At 39.5% G+C, this 27,951-nt stretch overlaps 1 protein-coding gene across 1 annotated transcript in view; it reads right to left on the bottom strand.

Moving 5' to 3' along the window:
* fgf11b (fibroblast growth factor 11b) overlaps positions 1–5,099 on the bottom strand; it is a 30,476-nt gene extending 25,377 nt beyond the window's left edge. The window contains exon 1 of the mRNA XM_054625385.1: positions 4,907–5,099. Within this exon, the coding sequence (XP_054481360.1) occupies positions 4,907–5,099 (193 nt within the window). The remainder of the gene's footprint in view (positions 1–4,906) is intronic.
* Between the last annotated feature and the right edge of the window lie 22,852 nt (positions 5,100–27,951).

Genomic DNA, 27,951 nt, shown 5'->3' with positions numbered 1-27,951 from the left:
ATGTATAGCAAAGTCCCAATGTCTTTCAGGCAATACTGTAAAAGGGTCTAGGCAGATTTCTTGTTCCTCTCAATTTGAAACAAGAAGAGTAACACTCATTGACTGTTTAAATTGTGATAGGAATTACCATCTTGGCCTGTATAGCACCATTAACAGAACATCTACAGGTCTATAAGGTTAGTATATTTGGAGCAAGTAACCAACTGCGTACTTTCATGGTACCCAGAGGATGAATCCTAATGACTTTGGTGACACTTACCTCACCACTAGCACCACCACCAACATTTTTTGATTTTAGTGAAAATTCTGGACAACTATTGTATGGATTGGCCTGAAATTTGACAGAATATCCATGCTGCCCAGAAGATATATTTTAATAACGTTGGTGTTCATCTAGTGCCATCATGAGTTTAAAGTTTCAATTTGTCTATACTTTATTTCATGATCTGCTGAATTAATGACATTCCCATCCTTGTACAAAAAGTACATCCTTGGCAGTGCCGATTAGCAAATGTTTTTATGCTAGCATGCTAAAGAGAAATGATGAACATGGTAAACATTATGCCTGTTAAACATCAGCAGATCAACATTGTCATTGTGAGCACCTTGCCATGCTATTTTGAGCATTTCATACAGCTTTAAAGACCTGATATCAAAAAATACAAACACATTTTAGTTAAAAAAAAATCCTGAAATAAAGGCTTAAGGCCAGGCAGGAATTAATGATGATCTCATGAAACTGTAGTATAGTAACTGTGACGTTATGGGAGTGTAAAGCCTTTACATTCAACTCCACAATCAGCTCCTACGCCACCACAACAGCAGACGAACATCTGGTATTATTATATAAACAACTTAAAGCCAGTTTCATAAAATAGGGATTGTCCAGGCTCCACAGGACAGATGCAAAATAATGGTTCTAATACACTTTGTTTAAGAGACAAAGCTGTATTATTACAGGATGTTATCATTGTTATGTCACATTTGCAAAGTCTGACAATAAGGGGTTTAGAGCTACCAACAAGATTTTTTCACACGTCTTTTATCTAACTATACCACAAATGTCACTAAATAAGCAGGACTTAATTAATCTCCACACACATTTCAGGTGAAGCTTTCTATAATTCTCACAATAAATATTGCACAGTATCTTATCTATAGTACCTTAGTCTTTTGCCCATACGGTGGACATCAAAGTGTTTGAATTACAATGCTGTTTGAAGCATAGTAACCATATGTGAACAGAATGAAGAATGAAATGAGGACTCTTATTTCATCAAGTACAAAGCTCTGCTCATCGCTCATCATTCTCACGTTCAGTATGCTTAGATGCAGTCTTTAGCTCCGGGGCAAGGGGTGTGGGGGGGGGGACGGACTCTTTAAATGATCAGTTTCTTCCTCAATCAGCCATGAAAGTATGTGGCGTCTTTATGAAGGATGTTTGTTCAGCGACATTTCTTTAATATGCATAATTTAACTTAAGCATATGCTATACTATATTTACTAATTGTGCATGAAAAAAGGCAAAACATTTCTCAGTCGTGAATTAAATAATTTAACAGGTTGCCAGTCACACCAAAGGTCTAAAGAACACTGAATGAAGAAATCACGTTACTCTCTCTCCTGAAATAATGCAATAGTACATTTTGGGGAAAAGAAGGAAATTAATGCACAGGGGCTTGCAAATTAAGAAATAAACAAAAATGTTTACTTTACATTAAATGTGAAACATAGCAAGACATTCAGTCATTTATGAATAGTAATATGTAACGAGAAATAACAACACACTGCAGCCACAAGCACAATATCAAGGGGATTTTATACTTTTAATTGTGCTAATTTGATTTGTGGCACATTTGTCTTTTTCATTGACAAGAGAGAAGAGTTGGCAACACATCACATAAATCTCTGTCTAAGTTGTATTTTCAAAGAGAAAGTACATCAGAGAACCTGACACAGTTACCCACTACTGTTGATTTAACTTTGAAAGGTTTAAATACATGGAAGTGATTTGCCACTGCAAGGTAGCCCAGTCCAACAGAACTGCCTTTACATGTATTATTTTAGACGCCAGAGCTAATAACCAAACCATACCTAAACAAGGAGTTGATTCATCCAAACAACATGCATTGATTTATGATATATCCTAACTTTCATAATCAATTTCCAAATCTAAATCTAAATAATCGACTAATGGATTTTCTTCTTCCGCCCACATTTGTGGTGTTTGTGTGTGTCACTTACTGGATGCTGCACAAGTTTAATTAATACATTCATAACAGTAATCTTAATATCTTCTCAAACTAGTAAGCATGGCAGTAGTTGTGCTCATCTGTTAACATTTTTTTTTAACATCTGTTTGTTGTGAAATATATGCAATCATGTGAACATGGGAATTGGTTTCTGAAATGTCTGCAAGATTTGCCTTGAATTCCACAATCTGCAGATGCACATACATCTGGAGAGAGAATTTAGACTGCATAATACTGCAGTGATAGTTTTTGGTTCGTGCATGAGGTATAATTTATTCGCCATTGTTCAGGTTGAATGATGAACAATGTCAGATTAGGGGTATTTCCTAATTTCATTGGTCTACTTGTACCAATGCAAATGAAGTCTGATACGTGGGAGTTCGTTCTATGTTAGCCGATGCTGCTTAAACGTGGATAATGCTTTCCCTGTATTATTACTGCATTGAATGAAAACTTGCAATGCAATTCTGCAAACAACTACATCAGCTTGTTACATTAATTGAGTAAAGGAAGTCGAGAACTGGAAACAGAGACATTTCGCCTTCAAAGTAAAAGTTGTGCGTTTTCGCAATCAATTTAAGGAGAGCTAAATTATTCACCAATAGGCGAACTATGGAATTATCTGTTATTAATGATTCATTCAATTATCAATTTATATATTCTATAAAGGCTTCTCAAACTATTTAGGTGAGTGTTAAGACGTGTGATGAGTCTGACTGTAGAAAAAGTTGATTTACTTTGAACTTTGATTTAATGCTGGCTCTTTTTTCATTAAAATAACGTTACTAAGCTATTCTTTGCAAGATCTTTCAAGCTTATTTACTGTTCACACTTTTAGCTATTCTACATAAAATAAAATAAATAAATATGTACAAATAATTTTGCAGGAAAATCCTCTGGCCTGTATCAAACAAAATTTGTCTATTGTTATTTATAGACTGATATCGTAGCAACACTTGTCCTTATGTGAAAGGAATTGAAACAATCATTAGTTGAACATTTAGTAGACTTTATATAGATAGCCTTTCAATATGACAGTCTCCTACATGGTGCACATGTATATTCTGCTCACAACACGGGCCTGTATAACAAAATGTATTAAGATTAGTAATAATATATAAAACATGTTTTGAATTTGCTTTAATTTTAAGAAAATACAGACTTTTTTTTACCTATGCCTGCTGCCAGTTGGCATTATTTTAACATGGATTTCAGGCCAGCCAATCAGCTCCTTCTTAACTTAATTTCAGGCTCATTTGTCATCTATAATTAAGCACTACTAATCATTATTATTACCACTCCCTTGTTAAATTACATATTTAACAAGGAAGCGGCAATGATAATATTTATTGCACACATGTGCACCCTGTAGGAGACTTAAATAAAGTCTACGAAACAATCCTCAAATATGTTTGTTTCCATTCCTTTTATATGGGGACAAGTGTTGTTAAGGTTGTACTCTATAAATAACTATAATTTTTATTTTATTTTATTTTATTTTATGTAGAATAGTTAAAAGTGTGAACAGTTAATAAACTTAGTGGCGTTAACAGAGCCAGCATGAAATCAAAGTTCAAGGGAAATCAAGTCATTCAACAGTCAGACTCATCACACGTCTCTACACTTTAGCATGGAACATTCACCCAAATAGTTTAAGAAGTTTTATTAAATGAATAAATTGATAATTAATTTCAGATAGTTCCATTGTTCGCCCAATTGCGTATTTATTCAGGACCAGTTGTGGGAAAGTGGCAGAAATGACTTCCAGTTATATATTATGTTCATCAACCCTATTTGGTTATTTATTTAATTATGCTCTCCTTAAATTGATTGCTCGAGCAAACACATTTGAAAAAACGCAACTTTCACTCTGAAGGCGAGCTGTCTCCGTTTCTGGCTCTCGACTTCCTTTACTCAATTTGCATTATCAAAGTTAGAAAATAATGTAACAGGCTGAGGTATTGGTGCGCGTAATTGCAATATAAGTGTTCATTCAATGAGACAATAACATAGGCAAAGCGTTCACCACGTTTAAGCAGCATTGGCTATTGAAGAACAAATTCACAAGAGCAGAATACATTGGCATTGGCACTAGTATACCAACAAAATTAGGCAATACCTCTAATCTGACGTTGCTCATTGTACAACCTGAACGACGGCAGATAAATTATACTTCATGCACGGAATGTTTTTAGCAAATTTCACAATTTATTGTTCCTGCATGTCCCTGCACATTTATATGTCATGGAAAGCCTTTTCAGCTGGGTTTTACATTTATTCAACGACTTGTTTTATTTTTACTCTTCAGAGTGCAGCAGCTCCCATTGGTCAGTGTATCAAACAGGTAAAGCTGCAAGAGGTGGCTGCCATGAAAACAACTGATACTGTGAAACTTTTAGGCTTTATCTTTAACAGATATTAAATTGATATCACTTATAACTGTGAATCTATAGTAAACAGATTGTTTGTGCATAAAAACTGGCTGTAATGCTTGGTGATTTGTTGTTCCTAATTGTATTTTTATACAATGTAGATCGGCGGTTTCAAATGAATAGGAAATAAAAACTGAATGATATGGCAAAAGCCAAATATGCCAACATATGATCGAGAAAAAGAACAGGCAGAGAAAGATGAAAACAATAGCAGTGACTCACCTGGTCTTTTCTCGTTTCGACTTTTTCGACCACCGCATAGTCGTACTTTGGAGATCAGGACCAGGATCTGTTTCTGGCACAAGGACTTGTTGCTCTTAGGACAGGGCTTGCGCTTGTTTGCTACCGGTCGGTTGGCTGGGTCTTCCTTGACCGCCCGTTTCTGTCTAATGAGAGAGCTGGCTAGAGCTGCCATCTTCCCCCCCTCTCACCTTTTGGGAGGGGGGTCTCTTGGTTCCCAGTATCCCCCTTGCTGGTTTGTCGTTTGCTTTCCTCCAAAAAACTAGAGTAGGACAGACGGTTTAGAGAATCCCCCACAGGGGAGATCGGGCCGTTTAAGTGGGTTAACAGGGAAGAGTTTAGTTTGAGGGTTCCCTTGGAGAGTGAAGAACTGGATGAGTTGCAAGTTCACCTGCAGTCCATTGCAAAGCCTCCACTCTGACCAAAAATAAAAATATGACCCTAACAGAGCACACAAAAAAAGTGCCACAGTCACATTTTCAGTTTTAAAAATAACAGAGAGACCAAGGTTAGAATGACGAACTTTCAAAAGAAGGTCACAACGGAGACATATTTCTACCCCTCTTCCCCACTCATCTTGCACATTAAAATACACCCCAAATGCCAAGTTCAAAAAATGAATATTGTAAAATAACTAACCTACTTTGACTAGACAACACCGAAGGGAAGGAGCTCAAATTATTTTACATATAAAAACGCTTTTACTGAAGAAAAGTGAAGTCATTTTGAATGCTAGGAAGCTGTTAAAAGCGCGAGAAGAATCAAACTGTTTGTCACCATACGTGTAGTCCACGGAGGTCCAACTTTGCCTCCCATTTAAATGTGGCGGCATGGAATAATGAGCTGAGAGTCCGAGCGGTAATCCAGCCGACTTAAATCCAGAGGTAGAACAGCAGGCGGGACATCGGCCGTCTTTGTAGGGATGAAGCCAGGAACAGAGCAGAGACATGGACACAGACAGACGGAGATTCCTCTTCTGCCTCTGATGGCACGCTCCTTTCCCACAGTCCTCACCAAACCCCCCCCTTCCTCCTCCTCCTCCTCCTCCTCCTCCTCCTCCTCCTTCTCCTCCTCCCACCCCTCCTCCTCCCATCCAAAGTCAGCGAGTGGTTGTGAGAGTATGTGTGCGTGAATTCCAGCAGCCACCATCAGTAGAGGTGACATTCATGAGCGAGAGGGAGAGCGAAAAGAGCGAAGGAGACAAGGGGGAGGGAGGGAGGGAGGGAGGTAGAGGCTGTGATGTGTGAGAATGAGCTTGACTGGAAGAGGGAATGGGTGAGAGACGGGCAACAGCCACTTCACAGAAATCACTGCTTGCAGAGGCTACAATTTTGTTATTTTTTTTACAGCAACGACCCCCTTTAAAAAAAAAAAAAAAAAAGAAAAAAGAAAAACTCAATCATTTTGACTGCTCTTCTGAAACAGAGAGACAGTGCCAGAGGGAGAGAGAGGGAGAAAGAGAGAGTGCTTAAGGTGCAGATTGTGACAGTTCTCTGTCTCCACATGAGGAACGGCATCACCATGTGTTGCCTTCCCGTCGCATGCATCCACACACACACACACACACACACATGCACGCACGCACACACGCACACACACACTGGGCACATCAGTATATTTTGTAGTGGCATCTTCCCTGCTCTATAATTGTCTGTCCCTAGTCAGTATTCTTCTTCATTCCGTGGCTGACGCGCGCTCATTTGGCAGTAACCTCCACGGTCTGTCCGTGACTTGTTTCCTTGAGCTCTACACATGAAATGGAGGCAAAAAATAAAGTGACATTGTTCACTGAAACTGGCATTTAGTGTCTGACATATCTGACTGCTGGCTTACGCTAACCCTGACAGAAACATGAGCTTGGACAGATTGAGTTAGACAGTTAACCCAGCAAACACACACACCAACACACACACACACACACACACACACACACACACACACACACACACACACACACACACACACACACACACACACACACACACACACACACAAACAAACTCATATACACCCTTGCTCTCCCTCAGCTCCCCCCATCTGCAAAATACCCATAAAAAACAGCAAACAAGGATATTTTGCAGAGTGTGTTCACACAGCTCCCTCATTTGTTCTACTTGCATTTAAATACAAATTCATGGGTCGACTTAATAGATTTCTTTAATAATTTAGGACAAAACAAACTTCCACAAGTACCAGTAGAGAGCACAAATCATGCTGACATACTTTTGCACGAAATAGCGGGTTCTGGTAGATGACAATGCCCTGCAGTCAAGCATTTTCTCATCTTGTGGAGTTGCAACAAAAACAAGCTTTATGCTTACCATTTTCATTCTGCAAAACAACATGATTTTAGACAAATGATATATTTGGAGTAATGCAGTTCTTAGCAAGTCTTTTCAAATATTTACATAGATGTCTATAAAAAGAAATTATCAAAGGATGTTTTTATATCAGGCACTGTATTCTTTTTGGCTAAATGTAAAGTGGATGTTGGTGGTATGATAACGTATAAATTGTTCAGCAGGAAGCATGTTCAGCTTCATTGCCAGAGTACACTGATGCATACATTAGCTTGGTAAATCAGGCCCATTATGTGAAAAGCTCCATCACTGTCAAATGTATCGTGATTGCCCGCCATGAATCTGTAGTACAAATGGTTATAAAAACACCATGAACGTCTCCGGTCCCGCCCCCTCAGACTCCCAACCCAATAAATCAACTTATCTGAGAGCTAATCAATCCAATTTTATTTGTCATGGCACCTCTTTTAAAAAAAGCCAATTGCCAGTGAAACCAGCAGCGGAAGCAACTTGAAAATGCAAGGTCGATTCAAATCGTTTCTAACAATGCCGAGCAAGGTCACTGTCTGTCAGGGCCTGATTGACAGGTGACAGCGGATGTTTGGTCTCCGCGGAGGGACGAAGGGCAGCGGCGGGGGCGGAAGAGAGGGGAACCACCGATGAGATAATGCAGTTTGTATCGACAAGGAAAACAGAAAAGATGTTTTTTCTGCTTTTCTAATGATTCTTTTCCTTCCTGCGTTCTCCGACCATTCTCAGCCGTAGCGCACTTGCCTTCTTTCTCCGGTTCGAGAATCAATCTCCTAATGGACTTACAAACATTGCCAAAAGGTTGTTCTCCTTTTCGCTTCCTCCAATCACAAGTACATGCCAAGTTACACCAAAAGAAAGCTAAGTGGGAGTTCTTGGGACAGTAGACGATCTCAAGGTGAACAAGTGTTTCCATCATTATAATGAAATTTCCTGCCAAAATCTAAGTGGGCTCATTAAGAGTAAAACCACTTTTCATGTCTTCCTAAGAGCTATCACCTGTATGAACACAGCCCAACTATCAACCAAACAGCCATTATGTCAGGACTTTATGTTACTGCAATTAGTTATATCCAATTTATTACCATATAAATGTTAGTCTTTTGTCTTGCTTATATATATTTTGTCCACAGCTAGCACCCGTTTCAACGAGGTTCTTAAACTCACATCTAACCATATTCAGGATTTACTGTGCCAGCCACCTCAGCCCTCTTGTCATTATCGAACCCTCTCTGCTTGAGTGGAGGAGAAACAATCTGCATAAATCAAAATGAAAGTAAGAAAATTAATAATAGCAAATAATCATTCCGTCACGTGTCCATGTATGAATTGTCATCATCTGGGTGAAGCACAGAGGGGGGGATTAAATGCAGATGTTTTTTTCTAAAAACAATCCATGTCACAATCCCTGCATGCGTATCAATTCACATGGAAGCCGAGGGTATTAAAAGTATATCCTCTTTGAAAGTGCTTTATGTTGAAATGTTTTTCCCTGTATAGCGGTTTCCACGTGTTTCCGCATTCTGTGTGACCTAACGAAGACTTCTATAATCTTCACTAGATGGATGAATTCATTCCATGTGCTGGGGTTTAAAGATTGCTTTAGGAATGGTTTCTTTCTCTATTGATCACAGTGGTGGAAAGTAACCAAGTACATTTACACTCAAGTAACGTACTTAGTACAGTTTTAAGGTACTCTGCAGAACTCTACTTTACATGAGTATTTCCACTTTATGCTACGTCATACTTCTACTCCACTACCTTTTAAGTAATACACCAAAGTTTCCATTATTTTGCAAAATAGATTTCTGTTTTTCTGTTTTTTCTCTGAGCTTTCTCATTGGGTGAGAAGAAGGTGATGTCACTAACTACTGCACACCAATCATAATCAAGCATCATGTCAAAATATGATGAAAGTTAGTTTTTGTTTATGTTCTGACATTTATATATGTATATATATTTTTCTTTTTTGAGGCATTTTCCTGTATTTTTACTTGTCGGAATTGAAAACCAATATCTTTACTTTACTATCTTTACTGCTACTAACTTCTTTCACCACTGATCCTCCTTTCATCACAAAAACAGCTTGGCTACCCTCTGACTTAATTGCTGGATAAACTTATTCCAATCTACAGCCTCTCAAATGTGATGTCTGTTTTATATGCTATTTAATTCACTTTAAGTGGGTTTTTAGTAAGACCGTTGTTTGGACCAAACAAGCTTTAGTTCCCTTGGGCTCAGCAAAATTGGGATAGGCGTATCTCGCTATTGTCTGTTTTCTGTAATATAAACGATCAAGTAAACAATGGATGACCATGATTAATCAAGGACACAATAACTTGATTGATCCAAAAAATGGACAGAAATCAATAATGAAAATAATCAAAAATAAATAAGCAAAAATCCCCAAATTGTTACATTTTTATTAATATTAATTTATACTGAAATTAAGGCAGTGATATTGCTGCAAGGTGTCCTTTAAACCAGTTTGTAAACTATGGTATAATGTTCCTATCCCCAAAAGCCTGAGTTCAGACATGCAGTCATGTTTACGTAAACACACACAAAGCCAGAAAGAGTTAAGCACATCAAAACAATTGGCCTAGTTCTGTCACTGTCTTCCTCCTCTCTTTATCACTCTCTCTCTCTCCTTCAGTCCCCTCTCAGCTCATCACGCTGTCCACAGATGACAGGAGGTATTCTTCGTTAATCCCCCTCCATTATGCGACCATGTGGAATCTGACTGAGGCCGTGCTTCTTGCATACAAAAAATATATTTCCAGTGTCCATGACCCATGGGTGAGTTGCTCATTAACTTAGAGCAGCACATACCATTCTCAGTTTCATCCTTTATTTAGCCCTGTTCAGATCCGTCTCCGCATAATTAGGTTTTAATCGTGAGAATTACTTTGTGTGTGAGACGGATGCAGATTCGTTTTTTTTCTGTCCATTTTCCTTTTTTTAACCCTTCAACTGATCTTTATTTTGACTTGCTGCAAATCATGCTTTTTTTTTTTAACCACATTGCGTGTTTGGCATTTTAAGTAATGCCAATCATACCGGATTTTCTAAATGAATGCATTACTCAATATATTCATAATTAGTTTACATTTTGTGTTGCCAAGTTGTGTTGGAGAAGCAAATTAGAAACAGTAATCTATGTCGTTATCATTTTATACATTGATATTCTGAAATATAACGATTATAGCCGCTTTAAGAACTCATGTAGATCCAGCATTCACAAAATGTTCCACTAATACTCAGAGCAACCTCTACTCATCTATTGTTTACTTACAGCGATCACAGACTTCAGTCTGGCATTGTAGTCTCGTATTACAACCATTTGACCTGAAAACAAATTCAAAGGTTTAACTTTTATAAAGTTATTCTGTATCAGTAAACCGTTAGAATTAACAAACAGGAAGATGAACTCAACTCTTCCACATTCTATTTGCAAGTGGGGCGTTATCTTTCCTCATTGCCTTCATCTCCATTGTTGCCTGAGGTAAAATCTCAGCAGGTAAATCTGCAGGATTAAACTTGCCTCTCCCAGAGTGAGTAAAGATTGCCTGATGAAAGCAGATTTTGGAAGGCTTCTGTGTTGGTGCAGTTTAAAGCCCACTGTCACCCCAGCTGGTTCAACCATCACCACCCTAACCCCCTTCTCTCTCTCCTGAGGGATCCCTTTCACCGCTGGCAGCTGCTGCTGTGATGACTGATAGAGCTGCTGATGTGGAGGAAGACAAGGGGTACTTTTAATTGTTTTATTTGACCTGTGTCCTCAAATGCATTCTGAAAATCCTTACACTTTTTTTGACCTTTGCGTGCAAAAGTTATACTTTCACGTACATTCCCACTATTCAAATATTTTCAATTCATTCATTTTTTGAAACGGTAACCTACATATATTAAATAAATACATATATATACATATAGAATATACTACTCTTCTACTCTGACTGCAGCCGCAACATTCAGGAAAGTTTTATACAGACTGCAACTGTATCGTGCGTGTGCAGCAGCATGACAGCTCCCCAAAAGTGAAGCCAAAATATCTCTACTGCTTCCCTGGTGGCTGGCTGTTTGTTTAGGCAGCGCTTGGTTTTATATGCAGGTTCTTTAATCGTCAACTTTGAAGTTGATCATGTTCATTTATGTGGGAAGCTCAAATATTGATGTTGGTTAATATTGCAATAATTGTGCAGCCTTATGTCATGATCTGGAGAAACACAATTTATATTTACATATTATTTTTATGCCCAGCACACTTTAAACAGCTTCTGGTTAAAAAAATAAAACATTTGATGAATATAAATTAAATTAAAATGTATGATAAAATATATGTCTTATTAAAGAAAACCAAGCTTGATGACGGTCCTCTCAGCTTTGAGTGAACTTTTGCATTCTTTATCCTCTAAAATAATTGTCTGTCACTCAGCATCAGGAGTTGTTTAGTTCAGTCTAATGATACTTTCAAAGCACTTAACTGTGTGACATGAAAAACTGCCTCTGAACTTCCAAACGTTTGGTCTGTTTTGCTTAAAGTCACTGGATGCATTTAGAAGACAGGTTTAACTGCACAGTCAGATGCAACAGTGATGCTAAGTGTGATTAATCCAAGCCATGCAGGGATGATCTCTGCATTGCTGTCATCCATCTCTTTCTTCCTGCTCCGCGATCTTCATTCCTCATTTCTATAAATGAATAAAAGCAGAAATGGGCCTATGTCAGATTAGGATGACCTTATATTTCATGGATTAAAAATGGGATTGAAATGTTTGGGTTTAAATATTGACTCCTGATTTATGCGGGAACCGAATCTCATCATCCCTCTAAAACTGTTCACAGTAAACACAAACAGTGAAGGAATGTGGAAATGAAAGTGCGTTTATGCATATGCATTCAGTCTGCACAAATGTATGTAAATACTGCAGTTTTTTTTATTATGATGTATTCATAAATATATGAAGAGGTTCCACAGAGAACCACAGCTAAACAGGCATGCAGAAATAAGACAGTTTTATGCCAGCAAAACGAGGTCACCTAAGTGGGTTTTGAGATTGGCTGTGTATTCAATATAAATATTGATTTTGTGTTGCTGGAGGTCTCTCTGATGTTCCATCAGTCTTTTTGGCATTTCACTACTTGAAGTGTCCTGGAGATTATAAGAATAACTCATTCGGGATTCAGCACACATGATTGCATAATGTCTTGACTGTTTCAGAAATGTGACTTTCTCATTCTACTGATGACAGCTAACCATGCCAAAATGAATGAAAATTTAAAAAGAAAAAGCTACTTCTGTTTGTGCGTGCTTCTGGTACTTATTTACACAAAGGCTGATAGAACATTACTCCATTTTGGGATGAGGAACTGATGTAGAAATGCAGCTTGGATGGTGGAGGAGAGAAGTGGTGGGCAAAAACTGGTATGTCCCTGGGGTTATCAGGTGGGCACCTCCCATCACAGATGTTCTGCTGAATTAGGATCATAACACCTCTAGAAGGCTCCAAACTAACTTCTGGCACCGAAACCACCCCTGTTCTCTCTACACTGAGCACTTTCTGAGGGTTTTTACTGGTATTCTTCTCATTTCTCTTGCAATGTATAGTAGGTTATGTTACAAGGGAAGAGTAGCTTAGCTTAATTCTTGCTCAGTTCTTCTCAAAAGTGGGAGGCGACACCTCTAGTGCTTTGCACTCATTAGTCTAGCATTAACAGCTTTTAAACAAAGGCTTTTATAAGTACATGACAAATCCATGACAAGATTCTGTGGCTTAGTGATTCATTGAAACAGAATGCAGGCGGACTTAGAAGCATAAACAAACTCCACCTCCTCACATCTAAGATCAGTCAGGAAAAGCTATTTAAAATATGTTTTTTCTCTTTATAGCTAAACCCTTTGGAATATGAATAATATTAAACAAATATGGAATAAACAAATGTTTGTACTATAACGCTTTTATAGCTGTGTGACTCCATGGTGGGTAATGTCAGTCTTTCGGTCTGACTTTTCTTCAGACACCAGGTGGTAGACACATTTTACTTTTAGTGAAATATCTAAAAAATTATCTGATGCATTGACCAAAATATTTGGTCAAGATATCAATGTTGCCCAAACGATGAATCCCAATGCATTTGGTGATCCCCTGACCTTTCATCCAACACCACCAACCATGAGTCGACATTTGTGTTCTAAACAACTATAACATAGATTTCCACAAAGTTTGGTACAGACATACATTCCCTATTGGATAAATTGTTATGCCTTGGTGATCCCCTTTGGTGATTGCATCTTATGCCATCATTGGGTAATTTCAATTTGTCCAGAAGTTTATGATAAAATGCCAGCAAAATGACATTCCCATCAATATCAGCTGTGCTTTTGGCCTAGCTTCTGCTTTAATACTAAATAGCAAATGCGTACATGGTAACAGCCTAAACTGAAATGCATAACATTGTAAACATTATGGCTGCGTTCCAAAACGGATCATTTTTCTTTTTACGTTTTTAGTATGTACTGCAGCTGCCCTGTCAAAGTATGCATGGATTGTTGGTCAGAATAGCCAGAAAAGCATGCTGGCTTGCATACTGCAAATTGCGACCGGATGCATTATGACAGCCTGGTATTTTGGCATACTGCATTTGACAAACTATGTATTGAGACTAATTAAATCTTTTTTTGGCATACTTTATAATATGGTAGTATTGTTAGGTTAGCCTGCTGATGTTTTTATTCTGCTCAAAGCACTGCTGTGCCTAAGTATAGCCTCAAATCCCATGCATGGCTGCAGACTCTTAAATCTTCTTGTGCTTTACTGCTTACCGTACATGAATTCGTCATACCTTCTGTTAAGCCTTATCTGGTTTCTGAGTGTTGCTTAGCCTCTGTTACAGAAACAATCGTCCAAAAATGCAAAATGATGGATGTGATGAAACGCCATCCGATTAGCAAAGTATTTCAGCCAAAATACTGCCAGGAAAATAGATGCAATGCAAGAAAAGTGTGTGTGTTTGGCCATACTGTCGCAGGAGAAGCATCTCTGTGTGATATCTCTGTCAAGAATTACTTCAGTTTAGCTATATTTGCAATTACTTGGTGACAGTTCATCTAACTCATATAAACATATTTTTTTTCCACAGTCTTTGCAGTGCTATCTTTCAGTGGGGTTCTTTTTCCACCCTTGATCTCTGTGCAAGGTGCACAGCTCATCTGTGTCACTGATACTGCTGGCATGGGCCTCAGTTTGTGGTCACAATAGTCTATTTCCAGCTGTTTTTCTCATCTGTCACACAGGTGGTCACAGCAGACATTGAATAAATCCACTTAAAGCCTTCAATACTGGTGTAATTATTCCTAGTGCTACTTCCGATGTCCCCAGGGATGAGTCAGAGGAAAGGTGAAAACATATAGTTTTGAACTTTTATGTACCCATGGTAGTTTCACGCTTTCAGGATCACCCTTCTTACACAGACAGTTAAACACATTTACACCTGGAGGCTGCCCAGTGTAACCAGTCTGATCTGCTGGCCAGTGAGCAGCCTTATTAGAGCAGCTGGGGGTTAAGGGCACCTCAGTCGTTGTAATGCTTTACAGGCAAGAACTGTTCTCTAATTTCTCTCACCTCTTTCTCTCAAACTAATTAATCTACATTATTGATCCAAATAATTTAGTAATATTTCTTTAAAAGCAGCACCAGTCAGATGATTGCTTGTATTTCGGCAACACAGTAACTACAGCCCAGAAATATGCTTTAATTTTTTCTTTTAATTAAATATATATTCAGGGCTTTATATAAAAGCATTAGCGGTTGTGAGGCTTAGCACATTGGGCATTTTTAGTCAGATTACAGTTGGAGACATAATGTGTTCACAGTCATACAGCACGTGCTTGATTATAGTACTGCAGAGAGCTATAAACAGATTGAAAGCTCAAGAACTTCCGTGAAACAAGCGTGACCTTTACAGCTTTGAAGAGCAATAAGGGTGAGGAAATTAAAAGACGAAATAAACTAAAAGGGAAATGGGTGTGGTTGACCTTTTAAAAGACAAGATTAACATCTGGAGAATGGATGGCAACAGTTTATTAAATTAGGTTGATAGCACCACAGTTCTCAGGTGTCTCATTATTGTTGTAGCAGTGTTTTATGTGGGTTAATAATTGTGGACTTCTGCATAATACCAACAATTTGTCATAGACAGTCGGAGAGGAATGTCCAGACACTTGTTTTAATTATGCGTCCAAGCGTTACACCCAGACAGCAGCATGTAGGCTCTACATGGTATATTATGAAATATCTGAAGTCCAAATTGATGTGGAAAAAGATTCCAGTTGAAAAGTTTATTTGGCCCGATTTATCCCTGATTCACCCCTCCCAAGAATCGGAGGAGGGAAGCAGAAGAGTAGCAGTCATCCTGCGGTTCTCCTCAGGAAAACACTGTTTGCTTTTTCTGCATGTTTGCTATAGTTTTTTTTGTTATCGCCATGTTGTAAACCATTGAGAGGCAATGAAATGCTCCCAATCTTGCATCTTGCGCCTTTAAGTAATATCGCGGATTTCATTAAAGGCAAAGTTTTGAAATGGGTATACAGAATGGCAAAGCCCTTCTCCAATTTTCCGAGTGTATTTTTTCCAAATATGGCGGTGTTCATATAATATTAGCATGCTATGTAAAAAAAGTTGCATATGAAAAACCAATATGTTCCTTAGACATACACTATGCACTTCAAATTCACATACTAGCTTCACTCCTTTGTCTTGGTTGCAACATAGATGACTTAACTGCCAACTATCCTTCATATTTAATGCCAAACAGTTTGGGCTTGAAAGAACTAGTGATATCGTGAGAGCACGCTAGAAGCAGAAGCAGCTTACTATCAGTTTCTCTTGACTTTTAGCAGGTCATCAATGCGGAGGTCTTTCCAATCAAACCGGTCTTAATTGCATCTCTTGGTGAATCCTAAAGACTCCTCTGCAGCATGGTAGATAGCTGAGCTGAGAGTTCCACATTTCACTGCTCCCCTTCATAAGAGAGTACTCTTTGATGTTGCAGAGCTCCGCTGCAAGACAGCCTTTGAACCAGTGGGAAACTGCAGTGGATTAATGGATATTGCAGTCAAGTCTCTTGCTGGGGGCTTGCTTGCGCTATTATGAGCAGACCATGCAGATCTTTGTTATTATCAATTTACCACAAGTCATGCCCTGCATAGGGCCCAGTGAGAGGCAAAGCCATGGGCTCTTCTGTTTGTTTTTTGGATGTAAAAGAAGGGTTGTTATGACGAGGGCGTGCTCGGGGCAACTGTACAGAGGAAGACATTGGTATCCATGTTTCAGACTCCAGGACAGCGTGTATTGCCAGAGTCCATGTGGGCACTTGAGTTGTAACAAGGCCCGTAACAGCAGTATATTGTAAGTAAACAGCAGTTTGTTACTAGATGATGTCCTTCACTTTGCAAGATCAGATCACATCCATTCTAGACACAATCTGTCTCTTCTTTACTGTCCTCCATATTGGGTCCATTGATTTTGCTATTGAGCGTTGGGAAATCCAACATGAACGTTGCATGAATAGCACACAGACACAAAATTTGCATGAATGATCAAATACAAGTTGGCCGGCATATGATAATCCATTACCTGGTGCTATATGCAGACGCACACTCGCGCACTGGCTCACCACATATAGATCCAGACAGTGGGTAACATAGTTTTCATGTTTGCTATGTCGGATCCACTGAACAAGCACCGTCCCACCTGTGAAGACCAATTTGATGAAATGCACGATAGAATCTAATAATTGTTTCCACAAATCAGGAAAGTGGCAAATCTCAGAGCGTACATTATATTTATGTTTGGTTGTGCTGCGAGGGCTTTTTTTCGTCGGTCTTAGGCCTGCAATGTTTGAGATTAGTTACAAATAAATTTGAACACAAAATAAGAGCCAGGTTTTATTTAGTTTTTAAATTACTGTCAGCACCCACTCTTCATGCACCGGAGAATTGCACTGTACGGGAGTAGTGAGGGGTAATTTAGAGGTCAGAGCAGGCTGTTTATCTCACGTGAGCCAAGTTCAAATCCGGCTTTGGGTGCATTGATGTACATGCCAGAGCACAAATTGAACTTGTGCCAATCCCTGTCATGTAATTTAAATTGGACTAAGGGAATACATTATGCATGAATCAGTCCTGGGTCTGCAGAGTAGCCAAGGTAAAGCCACTCAGGCCAGTGAAGATAATCTACAATAAACAAGTCATTCATTATTGGTTTTCTTGCTCGTGCTGTTTTTCATGTAATGTTAAAAACATGCTCTAACTCACAGAGGGCAAACGCTTATCCCAGCATGCATTGAGCGGGTTGGCACTCTGTTACAAGGCTACAACAGATTAACACGGTCAAAGTCATATTCTCACTTCTGATGGAACAGCACCTTCATGCAGTGAGGCCGCAGTGCAAGTCACTGACCCGTTGCGATATTCCAAGTGGTTTTAAACGCAGCTTAATTAACACCTGTGCTGTGTAGGCTACTGGTGGAAAACCAAGAAGTGTGCTTCTGTGGCTCAGGATTTTTCCTCCAATCATCCCAATATAACCACATGTTATGAAGGTATTTGTAAGGCTGAAATGTAACATTGGATATTTGACATCATGCAGTGACCTAGAGGACGGTGTCTAACACTTATGCCCCCGGTAATCAGCCCTTGGATTTGCATCCCTGCCGCCACAGGCTAGGTGCTTTTCAGGCAAAACCGCAGTTTAATCCACCAACTCTGTCCTCTCAATTCCCGTGGAGGACAGCCAAATCCTTGTTTACCCAGAACCCTCATCTGTCACCACATATTAAGCCCGTCTCTCAACAGAAGCCCCACCACCGCCTGCAATTAAAATATTAACGTGATACCTTTTACTCTCACCATTAGATACACAGAAATATCCCCACAGATGCTTCTCACTCACCCTGACACAAGTGGATGTGTGGTGAGTGCATACACAGTGCAGATGTGCTCTTGTACACACACACACACACACACACACACACACACATACACAATCACATATATGCAGATTAGGTGAATGTTTATGTCAGTTTATCAGATGAGACCGAAGCATGGGTTTCCTGATTGTCTCCTATTTACTTGTGAATCCTCTGTGTGTAAGAAGTCATCCGCAAACAGTATATTGTTAAATTGAATTTTGAGGACTTGTGACTATATTATCTAACTTTAGAGAAACATCTGGGTTTTGGTTAAGATAAGTATTTAGGTATTGTTAGGATTGCGTCAATGGTTAAAATGACTACTTAGTTAAAGGTTCTTAATAAAATATACAGTATATTCAGAGCATAACTATAGCAGCAATTAACTGTTAGCAATGTAAATATATGGTGGAGCACTGTTGCCGTTGTTTGCACAGTTTGTGCTGTTAGCACCGTTAGCTGCTAGCCGCAAGTTCAGCTGTTGCCATGTTGAGAGCCGTGTGGAGGCAATCCTTTGGCTCTGAATATTGTATCGCGAGCCTTTAATGTCACAAGTCCTTTGTTGTCATATAATTATTAATAACATGTGGTTAAGGGTAGGGAAAGATTGTCTTCAGGCTTTAAAAATCAGTTTGAATCAGGAAAATAACAGATTTTTGGTCGTCCAGTCCATCCCCCCCAACATCACTCTTAAAAGGCGAAATAGCACTTGAGCGTAAACATGTGTTGTTTAAGTGCATTGGTTTAAACAACTGATGCCATTGTTTTGTTCTGTGGTAGACGGTCTTTGTTTAACTGTGCTATCTGTGGAATAGAAGCTTTTATTTGAGGATAAGCACATATTGTAGCTCTTGTTTTAAGATTGAGCACTAAAAATTTACATCTTGGTAATATGGGGGTTTAATAGGCCACTGAATCGGCCTCTAAAGTAGATCTCATAAGCTTTTGGCAATAAGCAGTATATATTGAGATGAATATCCAGTTGCAAATTGCTGGAAAGAGGAGCCATAAAATGCATTACGCTCAAGGCTGTACAGAAGATTTTATGGACCTCAAGACAAGAGTGGAAAGTCCAGGCTCCATTTCAATTGAGTGTGAATCAAAACCTTGTTTGTGTCTTACAAATGAGTATAAACAAATAGCGCCATTAGTTGCTCTCAGATATGGTCTCAGTTTTTTCTGTTTTTATTATTCACATTAATACTACAATGCTTTTATTGGATCATGTGGGAACTCTCGGGTTGGATTGGGCTTCCTCATCTAATTACTGCCCTTGTTTGCGGACTGCAGCCCATCTAGTGCGTCATGGCTTAACAAATAATTTGTCACACCCCACTAGGAGTCTGTTTTCTTCTCCCCCAAGCTTTCTGTCTTTTTCCTTTTCTCTCTGTCTGCGTCATCCACTGTGACTGTGTGTCTCATTTTCTTCTCTCTCTGTGCTCACATTTAAGTCAAAAATGACATCAATTTAGTTCACCGATTAGTTTACCTTTATTTGATTCCAAACATTTGAAACTATTACCGGACCACAGAATATTTTCCAACGTGGTTTAACCCTTTGTATGATCAGATATTTTCACAATAGGGATCTAAATTAGTCTATTTCTGTTTGCGTACTTTATTTAACAATGCAGTGGGGAGAAAATGTCTCCTGCTCGAGCTGATCAAATGGAAATAATACTGAAAAGGGAGCATAAAGTGGAAGGAATGGTGAAGGAGCAGAGTGAGATGACGCAAGCAGAGACGAGAGTGGAAGTCTGAGAAGAGCAAGAGAGTGAAAATTGATAGAGAAGAAAAAACTGATTACTTATTGCACTCTTGACTTTTAATCCATTGGCTAAATCAACTTCTAAGCAAGCGCTATCTTTGGGCGGCAGAGGATGCTGGAGCAACAGTGTGTGATTCCACATGCATGCAGGCCTTAAATAAGAAGTTGCTTAATTTGTCCATTTTTACACTATTTTATAGTGTACTTGGTTAATAAAAATATATTACATTTTGTCATTCTTCTCATAAACAAATGTAACTTGTTGTGAAAAGAAGGTCGACAACGAATATTTTTAGTTCAGTGTACAAAATACACACTGCTTTAACAGACACAAATTAAATTAATGAATACAAATGTTGTGTTAAGACAAACATAACATTTGTCTTAATGCTTAATGCTGTTACTGGTTCTTGTGTAGCACCAGTAACCAAACATTTCTACCAATATACACAATAATATTAAGAACAATGCAGAAATGAAAAGGACAATCGCACGTCTATACACACACACACACACACATACAAAGTAAGGAGAAAAAATGTAAATCTGCTATTCATTGACCACTGTAATCTGCCCCTAACAACCCCGCAGCTCCCTCTTTTCATTTTCTCCCCAGAAACTATTAATACTCTCACTGTGTTAATTGAGATTAATGGCTCTGGGCAACAAACAGACGTGGTAGAGCAAAAGAAATACCGTCATGAGTGATTGCAGAGGGATGAGTAGAAACAAGGACGTAGTGAAAGATGGATAGATTTCATTAGGCGGGGGAAAAGGAAACACTCTGAGGTTCTGAGGTAAAAAAAACACCTTCCTCCCTCAGAGCAAGGTGTTGTCCAAATAATGACCGTTTATTTTCATGAGTGTAACACATGTGTACAAGAGGATAAGAAAAAGTCTCTTTGTTTTACATTCAAATGAAAGAAAAAGAACAGAAGGTAAAACATGTCCTGGTATTGCAAAGATCTTAGTTAAAGGGTGACCTTCATATGTTTCCACCTTGACCCTATTTTAGCATGTTTTTGTGTCCAAGCAACTAATGGGGACAACAATTTTTGAATCACTGTAATGAAGGAGAGCGCTGCAGACGACAGCCGCTAAACATGCTGTAATGTAATCACTTCACCTCACTGACAATTTACTTCAACTAACCCTGCTTGTTTTGGCCACTGACAGGCTCATGTTGTAAGTGTCTGACAACATTAAGGAAAGGACCCTATAGAGAAATTTTATATTTTTTGTACCTATATATGGGCTTGATCCAGTTTGTTTGTCATTGAGTGCCTCGCTTTGAGAAATCTGGCCTCGCTTCCACATTCAAAACCATCAATATTCAGCCATGACATTGAAAGTATTTTAGATAACACTAAGCTATGCTTTCTGTACTCCAACACATCAAACTCTGACAACGCTGATGTCCCATCTCACTCATCTCTCCAAATCTCACTGAAGTTCCCACTGCTATCTTGCAAAAAATCCCAATAACAAACAGAAACCAAAACTTCTTATTTCTCTGTAGGGTCCTTTCCGTAATGTTGTCAGACACTTATAATCTGTCAGTGGCCAAAACAAGTGCTTTAATTAGACATAAATTGAATGTGAGCAGTTGCCGCGAGTGATTACATTGCAGCCCATTTAGCTGCTGTGGTCTGCAGCATTCTCCTTCAATACCAGACCAATTTTAAAAAAACGATCGTCCCCATAAGTCACTTAAACACAAACCATAGGAAAATAAGATCAAGGTTAAATTATCCCAAAGTTGCCCTTTAACAAAAGCTTGTGGTTTGAGGCTGTTGAAGCATCTAAGAGAGTGTCAAATTGATAAGACGCTATATGAGGCTAATTGACCGCAAACAGGCTCTCCTGCAGCCGGGGCGACGTCAGACCAGCGCAAGCAGCGTTTGAGTGACGTGGCCCGTGAGTGTGTGTGCTCAGTGGGCATCTTTGGGGACACAGGAGAGGACAGGGCTGTGCTTATATAACTTGAGCTGTGGAAGATGGGGGCATCCACACCACAGCCTGGAGAGGAGAGACAGACAGAGAGTGTTTTTGTGCGGGTGGGGGATGGGTGGTGGTAGTTGAGGGGGTACAGCAGAGAACATTCCAGGAAACTCAGAGGCATAATCTTCTTATCCGTGGCAGATTGGTTCAATGTGTGATGTGCAGCGTGTGCACGTGTGTGTGTGTGTGTGTGTGTGTGTGTGTGTGTGTGTGTGTGTGTGTGTGTGTGTGTGTGTGTGTGTGTGTGTGTGTGTGTGTGTGTGTGTGTTTGTGTGTGTGTGGTGGTTATATGTTTGTGCATGAGAGGTTTGCCTGTCCTCCTTCACATCACCTCCTCTTCTCTTCGTCCTTCACTCGCTTCCTTGTCTTCCGTGTGTTTGACCCCCAACCTCCTCCGCCCTTCCCCATGCACTCTCTCCATTTCACACACACACACACACACACACACACACACACACACACACACACACACACACCGGATCAAGATTCCGCTCATCTGCTTTTTCGTCCTCATTAGTGCCTCTTTTCCTCTGCGTCGGTTTGTTCTTTCCCCGCGATCAGAAGATGAAAGTGACCCAATGTGGAAGGCAGAACGAAGGGGAGGTTTTCTCACTGAGACTGCTGGTGTTCCTCTGCCCCTGGCCATGGCGGGGATTCGTGTGAGAAGCAGGGGGGTGGGGGATGGTGGTGGGCGGAAGGTCGAGAGGGGAGGAGTGGGGGTGCTGTGGACCAGATTCTGCTGATTGTAGGAAATTATATCCTCTAATTTCACCTGCGACTCCAAGAGACAAAAGGCCTCAGGGAGAGAATAGGATAAGGAGGTATTTCACAGAGTTATAAGAAGGAAACAGAGGGGGGAGAGAGAGAGGGATGAAAGAGGGAGAGGAGATGGGCATAGGGCATGGGAGAGGATGTAACACTAGAATGCCGTTTGGTCTGAAGCCAGTCAGGGAAGACGGAGAAAGAGGACGGAAAGAAGAGAGGCGGCCACTGAGAAGAGAAGTGGTTCTGCTAAATTAAACCATGTCTTTAAGGATCATCCATCCAGCTTTAGCACACATGCACACTCACACTAGCTCACACACACATACTCACATCTGTGCACGTGCACACAACACTTTTACCCACCTATACCCCCACTTTTCATCTTAACACCTGACTAGAGTACCATTTGCGGTGGCAGTCACTGTGTATCCTCCCATCGTCCTATTCGATCCTGGTTTCCCTCTCCTCCCTGATAGTCTTACTCACAGACCGTGACTATCTCCCACTGACAGAGCCGCTACAGGATTAGAGGGACATGGAGAAAGCGCTGCGCAGTCAGCCAGCACCTCCTGCTGTACACGAAACGCAACTGACTCGCAGGTCTGCTGCATCCTTGAAAAACACAGCAAGGGCATTTCTCGAGTCAGATGCCTGCTGCCTTTTATTCTTTCATTCACAAATAAATTCAGCACATTTCAACTTCAGGCAGAGGTGATGTGAAAAAAGACAATAAGAAAGAACGATGTTATTCACTATGCATAACAAACTGTATTCTTATCGTTATTGTGATAAACCTCACAATGTTATTCTGCATCAGAAAATTTTCACATCTGATTGGTGAGTGGCGCTCTGAAGGTGACACAAGTTATCTACTATCATATGAGATTATTTGTGCTGTAGTCATTTTCGATGCAAGGTCAAACATCCCAAAGCTGTTGACCAAAGCGAGTAATGAGATGCAGAGCAGAAACGATTAGTCGATTAAACAATTAGTTGATTGACAGATAAATAATTGGCCATTATCCTTTTTTATTAATTTCCTTTTTGGGTCACTTTTAAAGAAAAAAAATTACATCTGAGGATTTGCTTCTTTTCTCTGTTTCATATTATTAGTATTTTAAGCGCCATGAACTTGTGATGGGCTTTTTTTTAACAGTTCTCTGTCATTAACCTATTGATAATGAAAATAATGGTTACTTGCTGCCATTTTTGTTGTTGTAAAAGACAAATAAAGGACAATTGGTGAGCAAACGTTAAAATCATTTATTCACTTCAATGTGGAAATACAGAATTAAATGAGGGGAGGGAAAGCAAAATATTAAAACCAAATGTGGTCATCTACTTTACTAAATCAATGGATGACCCAAATGCCCAGTGTCCCATCTGTGTTATACTAATGCAGCTATTAAATAAAACACATTGCTCTTCCCAGATCATCATATTGTAACGTAATTTCAGTGTCCGTATTTAATCCAGTCAGAATGGATTTAGACTGATTTAAAAGGTCTTTGGCAAATTTGGATACAATGAAGAAAACTGGGACACGGCAGTTTACGCAGTTCCCTCTGTGTTTCACTGTTCTGATTCAAACAGCAGCCTCAAGTCGAGCTCCTCGAAACTAGACAGTCAGACGGTGTTTTTTCATCTGAAGATTGAGACGGCAGAGTCTTCTCTCCAATATTTAATGCTCTCTGAGATCCTACAAATGATCCAGCCACCAGAGCTCTCTTGACTGTTGAACTTTTCATGGGGCCCTTTGCTGTGCATCAAGTACGAAAACTTACTGACACAAATGGTCAAACATTTACTTTTGCTCTTTTTCATTTTTTTTGTGGTCCTCTGTTATTAGTCTGAGGTCTGTGAGAGTGAACAGTGAGAGACAGTGCTAAGTAATTCAGAGAGGAGAGCGTTCCAGAGAAGACAGAACGAGAAGCTGAACGCCGGGGAGTGAGCTTGGCAAAGCTACAGCGTTTCACTGCAGAGGTTTTTAAATCCGTTAACATGATTTCCCTCATCCTATTAAAGACATAGCTATGGATAGGGAGACTGTAAAGTGTTATGTACAGGAGGGAGGGGGACTGAGTGAGAAGGAGAGAAAGGGAAGGCGAGGAGGGAGAGAGATTAAATGGGTGTTAAATATAGGGAACAAATCATCATTCCAGTCCCATTTCTATCTGCAATCAGGCTTCTAAATGTTCTCTCCATCATCTCTCGTAGATTGCACTGGTTCATTATTTGCTCTCCTCGGATATCATTCCTTATTCTTCACGTGGACATCCCCCTTTTGTTAGGATTTAGTTAAAATGTATCTTTAGCATTATTTTGACATGCACCAGTGGTGGATTTTTCCACTGCAAACCACCAAAAATTAGTATACTGGTTAAAGGGAAATGGTTAAAAAGACACCTCTGAAGCAAATCTTAATTAGCACATGAATGTAGATGACAACATATTGCTTTGGATGAGAATGTCATAATGTCACAACATAGTTAGGGTGGTGTCAGACTCGTTGGAAGAATTGTTTAAGACATTTTAGTGCATGGTCACCAGGCGGTAAACTCCAGTTCTGAAAGTGAAGCCAATGCAGAAGTCCCCTAAACTTGCATTCTTTCTATTGGCCAACAGGGGGCGACTCCTCTGGTTGCAAAATTAAGTCAAATTGTATGGAAATCTATGAGAAAATGACCATCACTTTCTTTACCTCATTAAACATTGTGAATATGAGTTTATGGTCTAAATCGCTGTTTTCAAGTCCCCTTCAATACAACATGGTAAATGATGGTCCCATTCATAGTAATATAGACTATAAAGCGTTTGTTATTGACTGGTTGTTACCACGGCGTTGTCTGGTCGGGCAGTTTTTGTCTTACAGCATTGCCCCTTTCACAGAGTGTTTTCACTTCATAAGAGTTAATTATAACCTTTTTATAATTGAGCGTTTGGTTGTACTTCACCCTCTTGTGTCACAGTCTCATGACTGGGTCCACTTCATGTATACAGTATTTTATGGTAACCTGTTTCAAGGTATCAAAACATTTATTATAGGAGTCATTTTTGGTCTGACGAATGATTTGCTTTCCACAAGTTAAATCGGCCATAATTTACATTTTTAGAATATCAATGTATCAAATGAAAATGTGACAATATTTGATCGCTGGTAGTGATGTGCCTACAGAGACTTATCACCCGAATCTGCAGCTCCCTGCAGCTCGCAACTTTACCACCGTTCCCTACATGGTCAGACAGACAAAGTTAGCACCTAGCTGGTGAACAAAGTGGATTGTTAGCTGCTAAAGGGCCAGATATTTCCCTCAGCAGCTGAAGACCACATTAAGAGCTAAAGCTAGAAGTTGATATGTCAATCTTGTGTTCACAGTTTTTTTCACTGCCCTCAAGTGGCCAAAAACATGACAGTATAATACAATTAAGCCTCCTAGTTAAAATGAAACTGTTGCTGGTGAGCAGGACAGAGCTACTTATTTTACCCTCCACTCAGCTAACAGCATCCTGGACCGGGTTTAACACAGTGTAGAAATACTTCACAGTGGATGTGCTAGTTTTTATAACATAATCCACAAACTAATGTAGTGTGCTAATGATATTCTCCTTGACCTTAAAACTCTACTGAACTTAAACGTTGCATACAAAGGCTACATACATAAAATTAGACCTCTGCATTCACCCCATCGTACGCTTTAGTTAGGTAGTTCCCTATCTTTTTATTGATAATACTACTGTTATTGATACTCCTTATCGGCTCGGTTCTTTATCTATGCTCTTATCTGTCTGTGGTTTTCATTACTAAATAATTGCTTTTTATATAATAATAAAAAAAATCAACTGGAAAAAGATCGAAAATTGTAATAAAATAAATAATATTCCTGAGTAAAGTTTATAAAGTCAGTATTAGGCCTTCCTCCTGTCCTATGTCCTCCTCCCTCTGCTCATGTGATTCACTGCTTGCAGGTACCACTGGTGATGTGTTATCTCCAACACCCAACAAAGGGTGAATAACGATATATTCACACAGGCGTTTGTGTTTGTGTGCACATGTTCATGGTGCATAATAAAATGACATGAACTTTGCCCCAAAAAGCATCCCAAAAAAAACATAGGGCGATGTACTTAGGCAATCGCCGACAGCCAATGTATTTGTCCAGTCGCCCAACCCAACGCTGCTTTATCTCAGCCAGGGGCTAAGTTTACAATAATTCAAGATACGTGGCAAACTAAGAATAACTAAGAACAGTTGGAGTACATACAGACAGCTTTAGTTTTAGCTTGTTTGTTACATTTTGCTATTATGCCTGGTTTGTGTGCTATGCTTGAGTAAAACATAGTGGCGCTGGAGGAGAGAGTGCTGACTAAGCAGGTTCAAATATTAAGGTTGCATGTTCAAGGATGCTGTTTTTTTTAACTTCACCTGGTTCACCTCATTTTCTCCTCTGCTGCCTCACTGCTCTGCTGTTAGCTGACTCTTCTGTGTGTGTGTGTGTGTGTGTGTGTGTGTGTGTGTGTGTGTGTGTGTGTGTGTGTGTGTGTGTGTGTGTGTGTGTGTGTGTGTGTGTGTCTCCCCATCACAGAGAGCAGGGAAGATGCACATTGCAGCGTGATAATAAATTACACCAAAACATTAAAACGTTTGATTAAAGAAACATCAGTGTTTATGAATATTTCAGTCTTAAAACCGTGTTTTGGTACCCATTCCTACTAACCAACAAATTATCTTTGCATTATCCACACTATATTCCCCGACAACATTCACAGTTAGCGATACACTATGACTGTGTCAACCAAAAATCAGCCCAAAGCAACTGGATACATCAGTCATGAGTTATTTGTTTTATAAAATCAAATATTAAAAAAAAGGATAGAGGACAGCGGATGAGAGATTCTGAATGATGGATTGTTAATAACATTTAGCTCTAATGCTGTGATTACCCTTCTAGTCAGAACAGGACACAGAAAAGAAAGGAAGTGAGGCATAAACAATAGCTTTAACCTTCCCTCTGTTGCCACTTAATTCTGTTTTCATATACAACATAAAGCTCTGAAGTTGTGCACTGACCCCTCTGACTCAATTCATTCAATTCACTCTCTGTCCCTGTGGTCGCAACAAGGATAAAGGCTTTATCATGGCATCTTTCCTGAGGCAGTACAGCTGTTATGTTAACGGGAACGGGCTCTAC

This window comes from Anoplopoma fimbria, chromosome 24, assembly GCF_027596085.1.
Source record: "Anoplopoma fimbria isolate UVic2021 breed Golden Eagle Sablefish chromosome 24, Afim_UVic_2022, whole genome shotgun sequence".
NCBI lineage: Eukaryota > Metazoa > Chordata > Actinopteri > Perciformes > Anoplopomatidae > Anoplopoma > Anoplopoma fimbria.
The sequence above is the reverse complement of the archived record's forward strand: the minus strand, read 5'-3'. Positions and strand labels throughout refer to the sequence as shown.